The sequence below is a fragment of the Varroa destructor genome, unplaced genomic scaffold (genome assembly GCF_002443255.2).
Source record: "Varroa destructor unplaced genomic scaffold, Vdes_3.0 BEIS01000006.1, whole genome shotgun sequence".
Taxonomy (NCBI): domain Eukaryota; kingdom Metazoa; phylum Arthropoda; class Arachnida; order Mesostigmata; family Varroidae; genus Varroa; species Varroa destructor.
Window position 1 is genome coordinate 22,258,242 of NW_019211459.1, and position 22,899 is coordinate 22,281,140.

Genomic DNA, 22,899 nt, shown 5'->3' on the forward strand with positions numbered 1-22,899 from the left:
AGTAATTCAGAGGCTTGAAGAGGGAGGAGAGCAGGGACAACAGAAACGACTCGGTTAGGATCGAAATATTGGTATGAATGAGGTAAAAGATAGGCGAAATGACGCGTCTGAGTGAACACACAGAGAACGACATCAATCAGTAGACTGAGACAAGCATAAAGTTGAGGCGTAGGTAAGTCTTCGCTCATTAGTCGAATGTTTTAGTAGTTGCTGCAGAGGAATGACTCAACTGATTACAGTGATTACGGTGTTTTTCCTAAATCGTCAGCTTCCCTGATCCAGTCTTTTCCACGCTGAACTTTGTTACAATGTGCTCACCGTCGCCTCGTGTTTTCATTTAAGCTTCACTTTGAAGCTGCTGCCGTAATCGCACCAACGTTACTTCTCGGCCATTGCGACAATGAACATTCAACCAGTTTACATAATACGATTATTTCTTTCGTATTGCGTAGCTACTGCTACTAATGCCTAACGGGCAAGATCCAGACACGTTCGAATATAATCTGAATGCAACATCCATACATATATACTTTGATAAATGGATAGAAACAGAGACGTATTGCCTAAGCACGAGAAAAAAACCACGAAGAAACCAAAAAAGCTGAAGGCGTATTCTTTTTGTAATAATATAAAGTCGGCACTTCTTTTCAGTTGGAGAGTTTGTATTGTATATGTACGGAAGGAGATACAATAGGAGCGACTTGCAGTTTGTGGACTACTTTCCATCTCTACGGACAGGAATGGAACGGTCTCAAGGGAGCTGAGTGTGTGAGAAAAGCAAGCAAAAGGAACTAACGCTTTAAGTCGACGAACAGCGGTGCAGTTTTGCCGACGGCGGGTAGTGGTTCGAAACAGAGTAGCGCTACTGTCTTCATCTTCTTGGCTTTTGCCGTCTCGATCGACCACAGATATATATATATATACTGCTAGATTGGATCCAGCTACCGACTAGATCCGAGATCTCACTTAGAGAAGTAGTGAGTGACTCAGAGCACCAGCGAACAAAAAGCGTGTTCGTTCATTTTGAGTCTGTAGTGAAAAAACCCTCGAGGAACCTCTTATATATATACTCCGCTGTTCTACATAATCGGGTAGCACTGTAGTCGAGAAAGAAAACCCGCTGAGTGAGCTAAACTGGTGTTCACCGCTTAGTTTTGTGCTGAGCAGAAGGGTACTGCGTGGCAAAAAATGCATCTATTGCGGCCGAACAATCTCGTATAAATACAAGCGACTGACTTCCGAGGCCTATCGGATAGCAGAAATGGCTGAAAATCTGGTAGACTCCTATAGGTTGTCTAATATGAACTAATAAGCTGCTCTAAAAAGGGAATAAAATATATGCAAATAAAGATACAGGTATAATTTGTCCTCTTATGAACATTTTTTAAAAAGAGGGTACTGTGTATGTATGTATGTTCGAAAATATCTCGCATCGTGTCGTTCAGTACCAACTCATCTTTAATTATGGCGCGTTCACACCAGTCTAAGTTTCTTCCCACGTTCGACATCATCCTCTCGTCTGACAGATCAGCAAGGGTACTGAGGATCTGTCATACAGTTCTTCTCATTGACTTAAGCGCTACAGGCCCTCTGTTCAACTGTATTCGTAAGCCTCCTTACCCGCCGAACTTTAGACTCTGTTCTCGATGGAGAAAGAGATATCAACATTAGGTCCGTCCCTTCCTACAGCCTGACTCGCTGAGATCGCTATTATCTTACTCATTGTGAAGAGATCTATCTCCATTTGTAAATAGCCATGACCATAATTCTCTTCTAAATATAAAAACTCAGTTGTAAGCCTTCTTTGATTAGTTTACTAGTGAAAAAGATACAGCTCTGCCAGTAAAATGCACTGGCATCTCAGATGAGAACGTGTATCAATGGCGTTTTCGCCAACAAGTTATTCTTCATTTAGCTTTTTCTAGAACACAATTTAGGAGCGATGCAACTTTTATTCTACCGAAAGCTCTTAACCCTTCGTCACCGTAAGTCTGCGTGTTATATGGTGTTTCAAGTCACCTAATTTCTTTTTACGCAGCTGGTAATTAATGGTATTTGTCCCAAATCTGCGGCGACGTATCCACCTACATTTCGACTTCCAGTGTTCACGTTCAGAGCTGCATTGTATTCGGTTGATTTTGTGGCAAGAGACAGTTCTCTTCGTATCTTTCTGTTCTTTGCAGTCGTGGCCACAGGATTTTTCACCTCATCCAGGAAATTCTCCAACACATTGGTTCTCACCAAGAACCAGGACGGTGGGGGAAAGCCGCCTTACTTTGCTGCAGTGCGTCAACTGCCGATCCTTTCTGCCGTCACCGACCCACCGATACACCGACAAGAATAAAATGCGCTATCCGAGTTTGTTTTACATTTTTACTTCCCTTCCCCGATCGCGCGTCCCATTTATTCCTCGTCCATGCCACCCGGAGAGGTGTATATGAATCGGAATGCCAAAAGTAGCGTCAGGATCAAAGCTAGAAAGGCCAGCACGAGAAAAACGAAATAAGACCCACGAAACAGCTTTGAAAGTATGGACGGAACATCTGAGCGGGGGTCTAGGGCTTCGGAAAACGATGCTTGGCAAAGAGCAGGTAGGAGGCCCGCCAGTGGAGGCCAAGAGGATCGAAACAACGATGATGACGGCAGCAGCATGGGAGAGCCGAGAGTGCAGAAGCAAAGGAAAACCTATGTAAATAGCAAGCCATCGCTCGTATTGATGCAGTGAGGAGCGAATCCTTCTCGCGCGACAGCTTCTCCGATGGAACGGAGCAACGAAGAACAGGCTGTCCGTAGTCGATGGTGGCGCCGTATCAGAGCTAGCGACGATGGCCTAGAATAAACTGATGAAACGCCGTGTTGTGTTGCTAGCGCATAGAAAGCATTTGAAAGACGAATAAATATGTGCATGGCTCCGTGTTATGTGAGGCAATAAAGAAGAAGAACGATGCGCTGAAGGTGCGACGAAGTCGCCAACTGAAATTGGTTAGGTATGGGAGTTATGTATAATAACTTTGGTATAATTTTTGATGGCATCGACGGCTGGTCGAAAACTACTGGTACTTTTTAATCTGGATTATGACTCTTTTTTGTTGTAATTTTTGTCTGTATCGGATCAAAACAATTGAAATCGGTCAAGACAAGCGGTACAAGAATTTCGAAAAATTTTACGTCCGATACGGTTGTCAGGCGTTGCTTCAGGGCAAGGGACCTTAGGAAATAACCATCTTTGTACAATATCGTTTCAAGAGGTGAAACGTATTTTTCTATCGCTGCAACAGAAAAGGGCCCACTCTGCTTTAAAGGGTTATACAAGAGGTCATTTCTACGAGTTGTATGGGCCTTACGTAACGCTCACTCGCTCATGTACAAGCCATATGAATGTGCTGACAAACTTTCCATGACTGACTTCCGTTGATTTCAGGTCCTAACAGATGCCTACTCCTTCGTAATTGTAATTTGTACTAGAAAAATTTCGGCGAATCGTTTTCGCACGCAAAGAATGGCCACGTCAATGAATGGGTGCCCATACGATAAGTAAATGCGTCGCACGACTTTCCCGTCTGTCGATCGCAATTGCTGTATCGGGTCAATTGGACTTAAGATCTGGAGACCTAAGATATGTTAAGAAAAACAGCGGGAGCTGCTTTAGTTCAAAAATCATATGATCATTGGAACTCACACTTGAAAACACTGGAGTATAATTAGTTTTAGGATGGCACTCCTTTATTCTTAGTGGATTATATACTGGGTAAAAGTGGAACGGCTCAACACTCCCGGTTCATACAGGGCAAAATAATTTTTTTGCGATAAGAAAAACAGATCAAAATGAAGATAAATTAATGTCAAAACACATTCAAGTCACAGAAATAACTTGCAACAGGAGCTGCCAAGTAAGCTCGAACTTGAACTCGGAGTCTTCCGGAATGCTAACGTGCAGCTTTGCGAATGTGAGCTTGCTTCTGTTCTAGAATTCTATATCTGTTTTTGTTTTTAAAGAGTAAAATTTATCAGCATCAATAACTTCGTACGAGCAATGTCATTTATACCGCGATCTGTCTTTTTTAGAGTATTATTACTTTAGTTATTACACTCACAATAATCTTTCACTGAATAACCTAAACGTGTAAGCCCTTGACTAGGCATTTCATTAAAAAATCTATATGAAGAGTTCGTCATCGAAAAACCATTAGCGCAGCCAAAGCTGTACCTCTCCTACCAAGAAGCGTTACTTCCGTATCTCAACAAGATCCTCTCTAATGCTTAGGTGATCGGTCGGCTGAAGATGTATGAATGAGAATAATTATGCGTATGCTCTTCACGAATCTTACAAGGTGTATGACGGCTGTGACCTACATCAGGCGGCCTTTGATACGAGTGTATTTCGTAATCCTGTACATTACACCGTAGTATCGAACGCCAAAATCTTGGGTTTTGGTGCACACTATACATACGAATACTCTAAGGTTAAAGAGAATCTGCCGAAATAGCCTCTGTGGCTGTTCAGCTAGACGAAAGAAAATGTGAGAACGAGCAGGAAGACGAGGTCTACACTCCGTAAAAAATTCATCTGTAAGAAAACGTAATTACTCGATAAATGTGAATGAGCGAAGTTAAGCACGACAGACAGTCAGAGATAGAAAAAAGGAAAAATCCGGGAGCAAAGGGAAGGGGGTAGAACGAGAAAGGGGGGGGGGGGAGGAAAACGAAATAACAAATGTCGAGTAGGAGTCAGTTCTACTGGCAGTTTGAAAGGGAGACGAGCGCGCTCTATGGCACGCATCCGTATATGCATACTTAGTGTATAGATATGACGAAGCATTGAGGCAGCGAGCACGCTGCTTGTAGGTTCCAGTAGGCTGATAGACTCAAGCTAAGGCCTACGTTATGCTCCACATTACTGCAACGACCTAGTTCTCCTCTTTTTAGCCTTTTTTTCCCTCTAATTCACTTTGTCGCTCTCCGTAAGCTAGCATAGTCGTCGCTCCCATGGTTACGGCGGGGGTGCAAGTTCCAAATCTTTACCTGTCAGCTCTTCACATAATGGCGTAATAAAGTCGATCGGTAGTAAGGAGAGCAAGCAGGCAGTTAGCCGGTGCAGAGTCAAATAGAGTAAGGCTTTCGCGTTCACAACTCCGTCAAGGTCCCCGTAGAACCTTCCTCTCTTGCTCGAGCCTATGCCTCGGCCGTGGCCACTGGATGCTCCTCTATTACTACCGGACGCCACGCCGTCCCTGCATTAGTCCTGTCTCCTATTCCCGCATTTTATTCGGCGGTTTGTGCGTTTCCTTTTCGCTTCGCCTTGCCAACGTTTTCTCTAGTTCCCAGAGCGCAGTTTTTTTTTCCCGAAACTGAGGCAGCGGCTACCTCTGGCGGTCGCTGGCCTTTATATTCTCCAGCAGCCCTTTCTTCGACGAACGCTTTTTGCGCTCTGTGGCACCAACTGATAAAAGGAACGACAGGGCCTGAGTAGGGGGTTTGAGTGGCAATGTGGTAGACGATGGGTGAAGGCGAAAAAAGCAGCCAAGATCCGCAACAACATTCTGTTTTACTATGCCGGGCTACCACAGCCGCTATTCTCCCACTGTTATTCTCGGGTCCCACCGTCTACGATGCCTTGACCAAGCAGAACTTCAAGGACAAGCCGGCTCTAGAAGCAACGAACGCATCGTAACACCCTTCTGCTAGCTTCACAACACGTGGAGTTTGAGACACTGAAGGAAGCGCGCGAGTAAGCCGTCGAACATCGAGCTTCAGTGCCGCTGAAACAGCCTGAACAACAAGCTTTTCCAGCGCTCGCTTTCTTGTGGCGTGGTGCTAGCTGGTTACGTGCTTCGCTATTCTAGCCTATCCCTGCCAGTTACTAACCCCTCTTTTAATTCTCTTCATTCAATCCACTTCACATAACTTCCGTTTAGTGGTTAAGCGCATTCAGCATTTGGATGCTTCTGCTTCACACCCCAGGGGGCATCCCGTTCCATTCTTGCCGTCTACTACTTCCCAAGCAGATTTGTCTGCCAAGATTTATGGGGCCTCCACAGAGATTCTGAGACTGGAGAAAAGTCTGGTTTGTCTTTTGCTTCTTTTAGCTTTGCGCCTCCTCGCCAGGCCTTCATCTCCATTACGTCTCCCTCCTATCTTGTCACCTTAAATGATTTTTGCTGTCCGTTTCATTTCGTTTATTTTCTAAATCACTCCGTCGGAAAGTGGGATTAACCGGGGAGCAAATTGGACAAACTGGGGAGTTCAGGAAACTCAAAGCTGCCACGCTACCACCTGCAGGGGCACTTTCTGGCGGTGCTGCGTTTTCAAAAGCTGCCAGCTAATTCCACTCGTGAGAGGTATTTCGAAAGAGCGTGAGCAATTTATTACAGTTTTAGTATCTGAGATTGCAATACGGCGATTCATAATCCGAAGGACATAACGAACAGGAATTACAGGACAGCGGTGGGGTCGAACATAAGTGCGATGACCGAAGCGTATTGAACAAAAAGGAGAAAAGCAGAGGATGAAGAGAGGATAAAAAAGGTAAGCCGAAGAGCTCGGCGGAAATGAAGCGTTCGAACGTTATGGGCAGGCGTACGTCAGTTATGTATGATAAGTTATCACTGACCCTGCTTTCAGTCTCTCTCTATTATCAAATTGTCTGCCTGATCCGTTACCCCATCAAAGACTTCCTGCCGTTCGCTCTCTTTACAGTTGCATCGGGTATAATGAAATCCCACCGTCAATTCCGCAACCTCTTCGTGTTCGCCCCTTGCGGAATGCGAGGAGGCCAACAGCAAACTACGCCGGCAGAACTCGTGAAAACGGGCTTTTGATTTCATTTTCAATTAAAGCGAGACACTGGGAAGAATGGGAAAAAATATTGGGAAGTAGAAAATCAAAGGGAAACACTCAGAAACACGCCAACTGCGAACTTTGGCTATCTAAAATTGCCAGATAAAGTTATAAAGGGATTTACAGGTCTTTATAAGTAAAGAATAGTCGTTTCCTTTTGCTATCCTCTACTAGAAGGGTAGCCAAGAAACGAAATGCGCGCTTAACGACTATTAGTTATAAAATAAATGTCAACTGATAATAAATTACAAAGTTCGTAAATTTTACTCAGAAAGCACAAATTCGTTTTAAATAACCTGTCCTTGTGCGGGAAAGCTGTCTGGTACTTCTGCTTATGAGACAGTTCGATGCAAATTAGCTCCGAAAAATATTCCGGAAGAGAGCAGACTACTCTGTGCAAACGTACTCAAACCGGAAAGTGTTACACCGAACCCTTGCATCTACTTTCGACATGTCAGTTAGTACCATTCTATATGAATCAACATGCCCTTAGCCATTTAGAATTAATAGTAGCAAAGAAGATAGATCAGCTACATTTGCATATAATGGATAAATAAAGTAATCGTCTAATGTACGTAAATGCATAAACAGGATCTAATAAAATGCCCAGCTCTGGCTGATAACTTGTTAATTAAAATATCCGATTCCCTAAGTGTATCTATTCGGGTCTTTATGAATAATCTACTTTTACATCCATCTCCTGTTGGCGTAACAATTAATGATGTTGTCCTTATCGTAATCACCGACTACTCAGCGTTTGTTTATAATTCTCGTCGACGCGAAGTTTGCACATTCACGTATCACAGAGTCGTGTTCTGGGCATACTAGCCTCACGGCAGCAACGAGCGACGCAGAAGTTGCGGTATCAGCAGCTCAGCGCAGCGGCCTGTAATGGCACCAGGACATGATAAACAATGACATGACGAAAAGAAGATTGCTGGTCAACTACGATGTGGCCTTGTTCGTTCCATTCTTTGTTGTCATCCTCGTGCTAGACGCATTCATGCAATTTTACGCAGAGCCACCTGCATTGGGATTACAATAACTTCTCTGGGCTCTGACGATCTCGTCGTTCGCTGCCAACCAGCTACACAGCAGGCTAATAGGGGGTTAGTGCCAGCAAACGATGATACCTCAACTAATGCAAGATAGCTCAGGAAAGACCAAGCTGGTTCGAGGCAAAGTGACCCCTGAGTTAGGTGTCAGAGGGGTCTAGATTGAGGCGTACAAACCCCTACAGACAGAAACGAACAGGCCCTTAATAATGCAGTAGAATGCTGAGCTGCTGGTGGGCTGTCTGTCCTCGGCACTTCTTCGCTCGAAAATGCGACAGCGTCCCAGGCCGAGAGAAGGACACAAGCAAAACAAGACCCAATGAGCCAAAGTTTGACGTGGATAGAGTACAGGGCGTGGCTACCCCTTGCTTGTTCGCGGTCCAAGCGAGACAGCAAAAGGCTATAGAAAAGATGGCGGTAACGGAAATGACAGCGGTAGCAGGCGCACCTTCAATGCGACATAGTCTTAGTAGTGGCAATGGGTACGCTGAGCTTCGGGCCCTGTAAGGTCTGTTATTGATGCGTCTGTTGCCGGCCCCTCTTATCGGGTGTTCGTTGTTAAAGTTTAATAGCGACGACAAAGCAACTGCTAATGGAAGCGACGAAAAACAAAAATGGATGTTGAGCCGCGACCGCCTGAAGTCGCGAGGTTTTTGCTTCAGACAATAGGGAGCAGTGCAAGCAGCATCGATGGCAGCTTGTATCGTCAATGCAGATCAATGCCACTAGTATTTGTTGCTGCTACTGCCTAAACAGCAGCAGCAGCAGTAGCAGCAGCAGCAGCAGCAGGAGATATCACTGGATAGATGTTCCTTTTTCGTTTGTTTGTAGCCAGACGTCTTTTGATACTTGGACCAGTGCACTTTCAGCCTAAAATGTCCAAATTGAGTGGAAGTCCTGATAGCCTCTCTCGTCGAATCTCTTACTGGTGATATTCAGCAGGCCTTTGCTTTGCGCCCGATACAAAGTTGACCCCGCTCACTCTACATTTCGGCTTGCAGCCACCTATTTCTATTCACAGATACAGACATACGTACACATACCAAACACAATGCTCAGGCCCTGATCGAATCCGTAGCGGCAAGGGCCGTGTCCGAAGGCTGAACCCACTCATGAGGCCGCATGGAACAAACTGGCCGCCTATCCGCCCCACTGCAATTGGGACTGCAAGAGAAGACTTGGGTAGGCACGATGTTGGTACAGCGGTAAATGGCCGAAGTACCATTTGCAATCACCCTGTGAGACGCGCCGCCGCGTTTCTGAAGATAACATGACGTTGATAGTGTAACATCCCATTTCCGAGTGGCTACGTGCACTGAAGCACAAGGCACGACCGCACGATGTAATTTGCGGAGTACAGATATATGGGTTGGCCACATATAGGAGGCCAAAAGGCCGCAAATAATTACTGGTTCTGCAGTGACTACAATAATTAGTAAGTACGCATTCGGTTTAATATAGATTCACTGATTAACGTGACTGTTAATTAAATAAAATTAATAAAATCTAAAAAGATAACTATTTCTTAACCAAAGACCATAATTTCCTCGGTGTAAGTAAACTGTGTGATATGACGATGACCCGTAGAAATCTGGGTCTCGTCAATCTATCACGCATATGTAAGTTCGGGCAAACTCTATTGTATGAAACCAAATCTAATATTTACAATGATGTGTTTTGCTATCTGTGTGTTATATATTCAAGTCCATGATGGATCTATTCGTAAGTGTGCCGATAGTAGCAGCTATTATGAATTTTTAGTATCTATTCATTTGTCAACGCATATACTTATAAGAGTCTAACATGGCATTTGTGTGCTCGTTTAGCCGACTCGAGATTGAAGTTCTTATAATAATGTAATTCGTTGGTGGTATTTGAAAACACCAGTCCTTTTTGTTGTCAAATATAAAGGAGTCCGTGTTGAGTAACTAAGAGATGTATCCATGATTTCAGTAATGTTCAAGCATCCGTTCGGATGTCCAGCTTAGTCTCGGCTGTGCTGGACGGGGCTAAAAAATCATACAGATTCAGACTGGTGCATTCTATTATTCTGACTTCTAGGAAATTGCTGCTATTCTGATTAGTTTCGAGCGGCACGAGCAATGGCTTAGTAAAGAGGTACGAATCCGGCCTCGAAGTGGGTCCATGCTCCTCTACAGCAGGAAGCGGGTTCGTTACCGACGGGACGGTTACTGCTGGAAAAAACGTAAAGACGGGAAAACGACACGAGAAGATCACATGAAGCTTAAAGTTCAGGGAACAGAGGTGAGCTATAGCGACAGATTTATAAGTATCAAAAAAAAATTTATATATATACACACACACATATATATTTCATCCGATTGAGACAGTGAAAACATACTGACTACTACATAATTGGCGTCGGTTAAGCTTACAAGAAGGAAGCTTTCTGCAGCTAAGCAAGAAAAGTTGAAACATCACTAATTGCAAAATAAAAGCTACTCGTTTAACTCTGCCATGAAGCTTCCAAAGGCTTCGTTCGTTAATTGCCTCAGTTAGGCTGCTCCTGCCAACGTCGTCCTTTTAACTTTGTATCATTTTTACCCATGGAGAGAAGCATTGTCGAAAATAGGTGACCATTGCAATCCTGCCTAGAATCCTCGATTGGGATTAATCTTGTGTCACGGTTTCCCACGACTCCCCGCATTCTAAGCCCGTTCCGTTATACGATCTTACGAAACAGCGTACGATCACTAGTAGTACACCAACTAAGAAATAAAATACCTAAAAAGTACTGGCAGATCTATATAACTACTAGACCGTCGATTTTTATTGATTAGTAATCTTATCGTAAGACGTTTATCGACATACGGGCGCCATACACACGCCTTGTTATTATAAATGAGTACAGACTTCCTCTGGTCTTAACGCACTATCAGCGCGGACAATGTTGGCTAATATCGTTCTAATCTTCGAACTTTATCTGTTACTTCTGAAGTCTCCGCTGAAAGCACATGCAGGTCGTTATGAATCAACCATTAAATTGCAAACACATAAGAATTTTCAGTTCGATCGTGCGAAGTCGTCGAAATGAAAAACCCATTAAACGCTAAAGTGTGAATTTTGCATAGACAATAGACTCCTACGATTTTTATTGATGACATGATTTGTACTGTAAGCACACTTTGTTATAAATGCTTATCTTAATAGGTGCAATAATAGGTCCTTACAAACTTAATCCTTAAAAGCAACTGTGTACTATACGTATGTAACTTCTATTACGATCTAGATATCTACCTGAAGAAAGCTAGATATCCAAAGCACCATAAGTTGTTATCGATAACGCAGTAATTCTCCAGCGTCATAAATGAGCCTAACACTGCAGGGCAAATGGCATTATCAACCATTATTCGGTCGTTGACGCGCAATTTTCTTGTACAACTTAAAATAGAAATACGAAAGGCGAGCACAATTGAACCTGTAGACTAAATGTAATTCTTGGCCGCACATTTCGTATCTCTTTACGTCGATAAACCAAGAAGCTGCCCATCCAGCATTAATACACTTAGTACGTACAAACGGAACCCCTAAAGTTAGTTTTTCTATATCCTTCCTGTATACTTTAAAAATCTTTCGACTCGCTCTCTTATTCCTACTATTAGGCTGAGTATTATAAGTTTACTTAAAACGAAGTAAAGAGCCAGACTTCTTACCTCGTCCTTTTTTTGTTTTCTTAGTATACTTCAAAATGCCATAGCTGTAAAAAGGGTAAGGCCAAATTAATTCTGCCATTCGCCGACTATGAAACGTTGCTGCTCTTCTCGTACATGTTGCGATTAGAGTTGGTTCTTCGGCGTCCCTTGGATCCCTTACAACTTAAAGGCCCACAAACCAGCAACGCCTACGCTCGCTTCGTACTTCGTCCCAGCCCCAAAAAGTCTCTCTATGACCAGCACTAACTCCTTCGTTGGGCAGGATTCGTCTGTCCCTGAACCCGGCTAACAACAACTACCTCTTCGTGGCGTGGCCACTAGCGGCTATTGCGGCCTTCTCGATGCCGATTGTGGGCAGAATTTTCGTTTAGACTGGGAGTTGAAGAGGTACGCCGGAGAGAACTAGGGCGCTAGCGGAAAAGCTTGAAATCCACCGAAGACGGCTCTTTGAACATAAGGCAAAGGAGCAACCAAGAGTTATTCTATAGAGGCGAACAGGTTAGTTGAAAACTCAAGTATACACTCGCGCTCAGAACAAGTGGTGGTAAATGAAGGGCATGAACGGCACTATTCGCTTGTCGCCAGCGCCATTGGGTTGATCTAATCCTCTTTAAAATGCAATATCTTCCACAGTGGCAGCAGCAATCCATTGTGCGGCTTAACCCTTGTGCGCCTGAGCGCCAGAGCAAATCCACCCGAGCTTCTTTTTTCACCCCAGCGCGTTTTTCTCCATAGGTTTTTTACTTACTGGCAGCTAACGGTTGGCTCTGCCAACTTATCCTTGGCTGTGACCTAAAAAGTCCTGCTCTGCTCTGTCCCCAGAAACACTTATGCCTTCACTGCCACTAAAATTAGACGACGAGAAGCCCCACGCCGGTTCGATTTCCGCTTGTGGTTGACACTTTCCAGAGGACAACCGTGGTTGTCCTAGTTCAATCGTTCTTTTTCAGTTTTTATTGAAAAGATTTTGTCAATTGAAGAAACCTGGTGGCTCGATAGTGCCATGGAGTATAAGGCATGAATTACTCTCGTCGGCATATCACGCTATGGCTATCGTAGCAACCGGCACAAGGCCGGGAGCCAGAAGACTATAGCGGCGCTTTCAACCGCTGCCGAAATTCACAGATTTCACAACACTTTCAGAACTCAATACAAAACGCCGCGTAATATCTCTATTTAAGTCTAAAAAGATCCGAAAGAAAACAATAGGCAAAAGGGCCCTACACTGAGATTCGATTCGAAAGTACGACACCGAACAATCCTTTTGCCTGCTTGTCTACGGGAGCATTGTCCGCACTTGATGAATATAAGAGGTCGGTCACGTAATTTAGCTTTCCCATAGCCATCTGGGGTCCTGTCGATTCAAACTACCACTGTCCTTCACAGGACCCTATTGATGTAAGACATGAGTTCGATAGCTAACCTCAACGATTACATCTTACCCACTGTTCAAGAAATATTTCGAACGATCAATGTTGATCCAATAGGAACGGGTTAGGCAGTTTGGATCAACGATCTCCCGCTAACGTGTTCTGTTTGGTAGCGAAGAAACTAAACTTGTACCTCGTTCAACTGGGCGATAATAATAATGCCTTCAGGCCAAATTCATACTCAGGGTTTTCATACCGAGCGACGCTGTTTGCCCAACGGTAGTATCGTGACTTCGTACAGTTTAATAATATTTTGACTAGCAGTTGTTTACCGAAGCGTATTTGTTGAACAGAAAGAAAAAGAGATTACAGGTCCTGGGTATTTCTGTCTGTGAGCAGGTGACATGTACTCTCGTGTCTCGTGGTTAGCATGTATTGGAAATATGTAGAATAGCTATTTGCACAGAGGACAATTGTTGTTGTAACAACAACCGGTCTTATTTTACTTAGGCACTGGCTAGCTTTAGGACATAAGTGTTAATTATACATCACGAGAAATATCGGAAAAAAGAACGCGACACGAATTACAGCAAAATAGTTAAAAGTTTAGTTAAAAAAATGATGTTATCTACATTCGACATCTAAATAAAGTTGCGAAGATATCAGAACTGATGTGTACCCATAATTCGACTCGAAGAATATCGAAGGTTATCTCGCAGAAACCGCCGAAAAGAATTTGCGGTATCGGCGGTTTTACTGAGCTACCTCAATTCTGAACGCTTCTGTACTTCTAGAAAATTCGCAACGTCTTGTGATTTATCTCGCCTAGATTACGGACTGTTCGGAAAGACTAAAAAAAAAAACATTCAACATATTAGTATAACAACGAGGCTAAACAATCCTCGAATATCTGTGCGTCCTTTCGAACTTCGTAACCTTCGTTCGCGGTTGCTTAAACGATAGCAATTCCTTCTTCACGATATCGAACCGCCTAAGAAGAAGGTCGTTTTTTCAGGCACAATCGGGTGAGACGTAGTTTTTAAGGGCAGTTCATTACGGGCAGGGCGGAGTAAATCAATCTGGAAGGTGTGGTAGGACTCAAAATTGAATGGTGTTCTGTATTCGAACAATCTCCGGTAAAGTGACACATGTATCTTAAACAGCGCATAGATTTAGCGGAAACATATTGAATGACATAATTATCTAAACGACAGATACGTAAATAATAAATCGATATATGTATCAATTGATGGTTTGTAGCTTATGTCTGCATGCGTACGTCATTCCGTAAGTTTATGAGTTGGATAGTGCAACTTTATATGATTTTCGTAAGGACTTACTGAAAATAAATCAAGAGTGTGCCATATGTTTGCCTTATTACATACTAATAACTTCTAAAAATAACATTTATCCACTTATCAGATGCTATTTTTCCGACGTGCAGCGTCTCTCAGAACCGAAACATCTGCTTGATTAAGTAGCCGTTATTGAACGCTTGAGCTGCGAGTATACCTGCTTCTCTACAACTTGAATTCTAGCTACGTTATTATATCTTATATATAAACGTGGGACATTAATTAACTTAAGCAGAAGCATAAAACGGTTTCTTTCAGTCACGGAAGTTCTTAGCAGACCTTGCTGTGTATACTGTAGTTGCTGACGGCAAGGATTCGGCTAAACAATCGAAACATTTCGAAATTTATTTTCAGAAATATATGCAGCTAAATATTTTTATATTTGGCCTGCCCCACTTCTAATATGCTATTCTTCTACTTCTAATATTCTGGAATCTCCCTGGATGCCATAACACGAGAAATCAGATGCGCACGCTGGATCTCACACGTCATCCTCGACGTGTGTCTTTCCAGCGTTGAGAACGCGCTGGCATTAATGTCCGCACATAATCTTGACGTTGAATGTATGTTTGCTATTGTACCAAATGAAAACAGAAACTCGGAACGGAAGCGTCATTGCATTAGGGACGCTCTCTTTCAATTAGCAAAATTCTGACCAATTTAAGGGAATAGCGGTAGACACACGGCAGGAGTCATGTTCAGACAATATTCCTAATTTAATTTGGACCCATGAACGCAGTCACCGCAGCCACTTTATCGTCTCCATGTTTGTTATGTTGTTGGTTGCATCGCACACGAAGTGGTATGACCGGTCTACCTGGTCAGAGTGCTTACCACAGCTAAAAGACCCCTGTGTACACCCGGATAAGAAGAACGATCTTGTCAAACGACTCAGTAGTACATGTCTAGAAGGTGTTGAGCGTACCACTCGAGCGGCCGGCCGCCGCCAGCTCAGAGCCCCGTACAAACGCATGCAGATTGCAGGCCCGCATGAATACATGCGTTAGCGGAGATGGCACACCAGCATATGTACAGCAGGACCGGCTGCTGCTTCAGGACAACAGGAGACGACAAGACCAACGTACGGAGATTCCATTGCTTAGTGGTCTGTGGAATTATCATACGACATTCATGGTTTGTGGCGGCCACATGTCATCATGATAACGATCATAACAGTCATATCTCGAGTACTTCTAAGTAACGTTAGCATGAACGTGAACAGATTATACCCGTTCGAATACGGTGAATCGATACGTACGTGAGTGCAGCCTTCCCTATCTCTCTTCCTCCTGCTCTCCCTTTGTAGTTCTGTTAGTGACTCACTCAGGACCTTCCGACGATTTCCTTATCTAGTGGGGCCTTCGATAGGCGTTACAAACTCTATTTTGCGTTTTCGTCACACCAGTAAGCCGCCGCTCAACTATCGCATTGCATACTAAATGAAGATAAACGAACTATTGATTCGTACGTGATGATTGCCTCTGCTATAGAGATGCCACTGCCACTAGTGGGAGCTATGTATGAACAACATCACAGCACCAACAGGAACCGAAATAGCATCGGCCTTAAAAACCGCATTGAATGATAGGGACATGCAGTTTATCTGAATTCAACGGTTCGACATGGATGCATCTTTGAAGTTTGTCGTTCAGACACACGTCATCAGCGTCAACGGATCTGTCCGCTACAGGTGAAGCAGGCTGCCCTCGTAGGGGATTGTCCGCTGCGGTGGATTTTTAATGCCTATTCGTGTTCCTACTCGTAGTAGTTAATGGGAGCGAGACTTCGGACGATACCGAACCTATATTTAACAAGGTTCTAAGATTAGACTGAGCTAAATTGAACTAAAAACGTGTTTTATTCGAGTAATGAAGGCGGTTCACACGTGAACCGAAAATAGAAATAAGTGTACACACGTTGAGCTAACTTGAAAATCCGTCTGACAATAAGTTATGCTGGACTGAATTGAAAAATTGATTAGTCAACTTAAATACTGCCTTGGGTAGCAGTGGAAGCACGGCGTGGTAACAGACGCTACCTTTAGGTGAGGTAATTAACAAAATGTGGCTGTTGAAATTGATCTGTACAAATTGTATGGGTACCTGTAGAGGTACATTTATATGTGATAACACATGAATAAATTGTTAGAGATTCGAAAGTCATGTTTTTCCCAATGAAAGACGTAAAAAATAAGCAGCTTTCTCGTATGACTTATTTCCGGATAACTGCTAGCGGTATTACAGGCACATCGGCGCCTGAGCTGTCTGCAAGTCGACAGAGAATGAAGGTATTTCTGTCGACGCACGAGCAGTTTTACGTTTCTATTGTACAATTTGCAGGTCCTTGGGCACTTTGTATGCGGGCCGCGGATGGCGACAGAAGGCCGGTGTGTGCACATGTAAAACATGATAAGTTCGACAACAGGTTTGCTACAGATGTTTTAACACAGGCGGGAGGCGGATGTAAAAGACGTTGCATTGCCAATATCAACTTTCGTCCTAGCGAATTCAGGCAATTCTGGTCCTTAGACGGTAGGACAAGTAGCTTTCTCGATGGAGTCGTCGTTTTCTTACGCAACTTGACAACGACGCGCGTACCTGAGGTAAAGTCCTAGGTGCATGACGGCCGTTTATCTGCAGAAGTATAGATTATAAAGACCGAAAAACACATAGGTGAAGCGATCTCTAAAGGTGTGCGTCGTTGTAACGGCTATGCACAATATATGTATATATTGTTTTGTATCGATAATACAGAACAACATAGAGTATGTAACTACAGATCAAAAACACCCTTCGCTTAGCCTGATTGATCAATTATCGGCACAACGGTAGTTTCTATAAACAATGTACCTGTGGTCTGTACTATACATGATCGTATATACAGTATTTATCATATATTTCGAAGAAAAAAATAGCTTGTCTTAAATGAATAGGAACGTTGGTATGTTTTTAGAACTGCGCGTTTTATTACAAGTCCATTCGAAGCTATTCTAATGCGGCAATAGCTCAAGAACAGCCACCAGCAGTCATGTACCGCACTCGCTTTATGGGCATGAAGGACGCTATTTCGAGCGAAACGTATTTAGTTATCTAGTTAGCAGACTAACTACACTGTTTGTGTCTCAAAACTATAATCGACTATATATATACACATAGAAGCACTATATATATATATATATATATATATATACACATACGTACATGGAGTGTGTAATATCCAACTAGGAACAGAGCGGTTCGTAATCCTTTCGCGTTTGCAAGCTACGAATACGAGGAAAAATGGGAACAAGTAGCATCGAAGCTTTGACGACAACAGCACCTCGCTAAACTAACATCGTTATGAAGGCCAGCTTCCGCTTAGTCATCCATAGGAAGCACAAAATCTGCTAATTTTGAATTGGCTCGATAGGCCCTCAGTCGAGGCGCCGGCCTAATTTCAGAGAAAATTTTTGAAACGAAGCGATCTGCGAATAAATTGACTGTACACGCGCGCAACCATAATATACCCAATGTGCGTGTATTTAAGGCATAAAACACCGATGACGTATTTAGACGGAGAAACGTTTCGGACGTTGGTAAGACAGTTCTAATAATGTTATGCATGCGATTCAGTCCTGGCACAAAAACGTACATGTCGCTATACTCTTTCCAAATCAACAACTGCAATAATCCATTGGTCCGTGGCTTGGAGAAATCTTATCTCAGAATTATCTTCTAAACTATAGCTGGCAGAATACAGATATGTCAGCTAAATTTGGTACAGTTAAGTTATGTCTCAATTTCAAGAATAAAAAGTTTCTAACTTAAATTACTTCGTTGCTGCTTAGTGTGTCCTTATTCTTTATTGGCTATATCTGTTTTTTTTTTTAAAGGCCCTTATATCTATAGCAAATCTGCGTCTAATGGATAAAGAGTGTCTTCATTTCTTCGCATTTCTCAGGAAATACCAATCTGGAAGTAAAAGGGTATTCAAAAAAACCTTCATTTAAACTTTAATGCGACAAAAGTAGGCGAGCAAGTAACGGCGGTAATTCGACCTAACACGTTATGGATCTATTCAAAGCGAAGAGCAAGCTTCTTTTGATCTTGGATAAGTACGCCGAGTTTTGAACTCCAACTAACTCTAACTTTTGAAGATCGAAACGCCAATTGTGCAGAGTGCAGGACCCATACCGTGATTGATACAGCTTGGGTACTTAGATTAATTTCGAACGATACATTGTTAAGACAAATGAGCCCAAAACTTTTCGATATTCATGCAGAGAATAGGCCTCTAGTGTTCTTATTACTATTTTTTGTATTGGACTCGTAAGCCGGCTGAAGTTACTGTACAATTTTTTTGGCAGATGGGAATTAGAAATCATCCTAAATTCAAAAGCATTTAGTAATCGTTCATATAAGCGAGCTACAGTAACAAGTATCGCATTAGTAATCAGTGGATCATCCAGGTTTACTTGCGGAAATGATTAAAGGACTTCGGAAATGTCTGCCACGTCATCCGTTCCTAGACCTACGCTCTTGCTGCCTACGATAGCGAAGCACAGGCGATAGCTGGAAGCCTAAGACCTGTTCGCTTGCTTACCTACTGACGTTGACCCTAGCGGCACTGTTACTGCTTTTGCCACTCTGCTCGCTTTTCGATTGGCCTTGCTTTTCTCTTCTTCTTGCAGTCTCGCAATCCTCTCTCGCCCTTGAAAGGGACGGGCGGTCTTTTTGGCGCTTGTTTCGCGAAAGAGTCCACTGGCCCGGAAAATTAGGGCGTAGACGACCACGTCGGCGGTGGCTACTGCAGCTAAGGAGGCGCGAAGACGAAGGCAGAGACTAGGACGGCGCCAGGGGTAATGTAGTTCTCCCGCAACTGTAACCGTCGGTTGATATCGACGGCTAGTGACGGAGTGAGCAAGTGATCGAAACCTCCGCTTGGCCCCTCGCTTTGCAGAAGCAGCTGATTGCCCTGTTCCTCGGCTCAATTGAGTTGAACGGATGACGGCTACGACTACGACGATACAGCGTTCTTTGCCTTCTACTCCTTTAGGGCTTGCTCCTCGGAGCCAGTAGCAAAAGTGCTGCTGTCTCTGCTGCATTGGGAGTCGGGGCACAAGTGGCCCCGGGAACCGAGTAGGATGCGGGAACTTAAGCAGAGTGACTGAACGGAAAGCGGTCCATGACCTGTGGGATCTTCTGCCGCACCATTTCAAAGAGCTTGAAGGGCACTGTGTTACACTCACTTGACATTGCCACACCAGTGTAGATATTAGATCCAGCGCTCAGTCACAACAAGTCGGTGATTTCCCTTCTCTTACCTATTGTTTAGCCTATCTCGCCTGTCTGTAGGTCGCCAATCCAACTTTTCTACAGAAGTTATTTTTACGATCATAAGATAAAATAATAATAATAATAATAATACGCATGAAGTCTTTTAGTACACGAGTAGCCTGCTCTAACATCGATAATTTTATGCACACTGAATACAAATGAAAGCGAAGTATCAAACAGCTCATTTAATTAATGATTAATTTAACAAAAATGTTTTGTATTGCTGTCATTTTCTTTCATATATTTTTTCGTCATCAATTCTCGTCATCGTCGTCTGGGTCGTGCGCATTTCTTCACGACCGTATCACCGCATCGTTCTCACGGATGCTTCACGCAGTGTATCTACGGCTGTTACGTGCACTCGGCGATCGTAGCGACATTCCATCGTCGCTGCTATTGGCTATTACAAAATCCCGACATCGTGCTCGTACATTACCTTAACGTGCCCTTCTCTGACGATTCAAAGATGGTGGTAGCTCCGTCGTTGTCACCCTGTAGCGATGCCAAGGAGTGGAGCAAGGAAGAGCTCATCTCGCAGCTCAAGCCCATGTGTAAGTTAGCAACGAAGGTAAAATGTAATCGATGAACGCTACACAATAAGCCCAAATCGAAGCTCGACAGTAGCAGATCGTTTAGTTGTGTTCGTGGAAAGCTATTTTACTGGAGCCATGTAATTAAGTGAAGTCCTACCAGGCCCTTGCAAACGCCCCGTGAAGTGTGTCGAAACTCAAAGCTCTGTGTTGTACGCATATGGTAGGCTCGGTGTCTATAAATTCTAAGGATAGGTTTGGAATATGTTATACAACTTTGATATGCATTTGCATTCATTAGTATTTTATAGTGAGCGTTATATTTATTCAAGCATACATGCATAGATGAATGAGATGACTAGTAAATATATCAATATTATTAGCATTAATAACACAAACTTAAAAAAAATCTTAACTAGCGATCGAACAATATTTGTCAGATTGTTGCACACGGGTTGACTCTTTGCCCAGGCTGCTTTCATCCTAAACACGACCCTGTCAACTAAATAAAGACAAGTAACCTCTGTATATTGCTTCATTAAGCGATTCGTAAACCCACAGTCTCGGCTAAGCTCTTGCACCAATAAGTTTCCGATGACAAAACTTTTCTCGTTAGTTAGCCCTCTTTGTTTAATAATAACCACCATGAATGGTAGCGTGGCTGCATTGTACAATACAGATCTAACCAAAACGAAGATAAAGTATGTCATGAAAAGATAGCACACTAAAAACAAGGACAATGTAAGAGCCAAACACGTCAGCAACCAGCGCTCAGGCCGTGATTAACAAGCAAAATAGCTAGCCACAGGGCTCGCTTCACACAAATGCCATTACCAAATCGCCATCGCCAGCTACAACACAGAATACCCGTAATGGCAATAAATTAGCACTGAAAGTTGGCCATTGCTGCCAATTGTGTTACACTGTTAGTAAGTTTGCCGCAACTTTCCATTAAAACACTCAAGACAGCCGCTTTTCTTGGATCTGTTAGCGACAATAATAACACGACTTTGAACGATGCGCCATCATCGTCATAACCACCATTACGGTGGCTCTCACCGAGTGCGGTCTTTATCGGAAAGACCAAGGCCACAACTATTCTACTGCTCTTATATATATGATTAAACGGAATATATATATATATATATATATATATATATATATATATATATATATATATAGATAAAAATAGAAGTTCGACTGGATAAAGAAGACTCTCCCATGGACCACACATGGGAGTGGCATAACGACTACAGCGAGCCGGTCCTGCCAGCATAGTGTTGGGGGCCAAAGCACAAGGCCACGGCTGCACGAGAACACGGCCTTAGCGGCAAAGTCTATGAGCCAACAGGCTAACAGAAAAAATTAGTTGGGAGTGGGTGACCTAGCATGGCGAGTAGTGCGTCAAGGCTACATTACTAGTAGAACCAACGACGAAGGCAGTGGAAGTGGCAGCGAAAGCAGCGAAGGCGGCAGGCCGGCGGCCCAGGGGGAGCGAAGGCTGGCAGTTAGTACAAGCGGCATACTATAGCAAAAAAGGCAAGCATAAAAGACAAAGGCGAAACAGGTCTTCAGCCGGTGTTTCCGTGGATGCGTTTCCCGCGCCCGCTGGCCGGTCGTTCGTCCGCCAGTCATGAGCCCCTGCTCGTCGTTCCAAGTCCTACCTGTCCCTGATCATAAGAAAGCAAAAGGTGGTGTTCGCGACTTAGCAGAGGGCCTTTCAGCTGAGGCTGAGGACGCATCCACGACTACCAAGCGCCCGGTGAGAGAAGGCAGGCCACAGAGGCAATCAAACTCCATCTTGCTCTCTAGCTTCCTTTATCCGCCTTACAGAAGGCCCTACAACAGGTCAGTACAACGAAAAAGGGCAACCTTGCTGCCTTCTCGCTTAGAGTCTCCTGCCTGTCGCTGGCCAAAGCAGTGCTAGCAGTGGCCTGTGAAAATTATGCCTAACAGAAGTCATAAAATGAAACGACCTCCAGCGGCCGCCACCGGATGAGAGCCCGCCAATTAAGTCAGACATGACCTGCTGCTGTTGCTGCTGCTGCTGCAGCACGGTTGCCACTATCCTTATGTTCGTTTATGAGCTGTCCCGCTGTTTACTATACTCTTTTCGGCCACGGGACTTGCCCGTTGATACAGAGGGCTAACCGCCCATCCACCCTCTAGACTATCCCTCCCTAGTAGTCGTCGACTCACCTTAGCCTTTCTGCTCCGTTTTGGCCCACTAACCCTCGATGAGGAAATCCATTTTCTGGGCTGTATATACGACATCTAGCCACCACTTTTCGTTAATGTCAGCCGCTGTTGTTCGACCCTGCATGACCCTGAATGGAGACTACATGCAGATTGAGACATAGGTCGCTGTCTACCATGATTCCCCTTCCGCTCGCTGTACTGATGCCAGGTTCTGTCTTCCGCTGGCCGTTTTCCTTCGCGTGCTAACGGGAATTAGGGGGAAAGGCTCCAGAGCCATGAGAAATCTGTGTGATGAGGCTGGATGGCTAGGTACGTACGCTCGTGTTGGCTGTGCTGCGTGACCCGAGTCGTAGAAATCGTAGCAGTGGTGGGTTGTTTCATCCAAAGGTCCTAGCACGTCTGCGGACTTGTTGGCCCAGAGCTTCACGACATTGAGAGAGTTTATCAAGACGTGATGCTGCTCTAAAGCTTAGTCGACAACAGCGTCAACGTTCGTTCTCTAGGGAAAGGAAAATCAAACGAGGGGTATTTACCATAGCTGCGAGGTTTTTAATGACGATGACG

The 22,899-nt window shown here is 43.9% G+C and overlaps 1 protein-coding gene across 4 annotated transcripts in view; it reads left to right on the plus strand.

The window, feature by feature from the left end:
• Positions 1 to 22,899, plus strand: part of Camta (Calmodulin-binding transcription activator) — a 223,923-nt gene that overhangs the window by 179,673 nt on the left and 21,351 nt on the right. For 3 of the 4 annotated variants that reach the window (XM_022811596.2, XM_086992295.1, XM_086992296.1), the window contains 2 exons: positions 9,954 to 10,157; positions 19,944 to 20,157. In XM_022811596.2, coding sequence (XP_022667331.1) covers positions 9,954 to 10,157; positions 19,944 to 20,157 — 418 coding nt within the window. Of the gene's footprint in view, positions 1 to 4,797; positions 9,328 to 9,953; positions 10,158 to 19,943; positions 20,158 to 22,899 lie in introns of those variants that run through there. The other variant, XM_086992297.1, reaches the window with a different exon arrangement.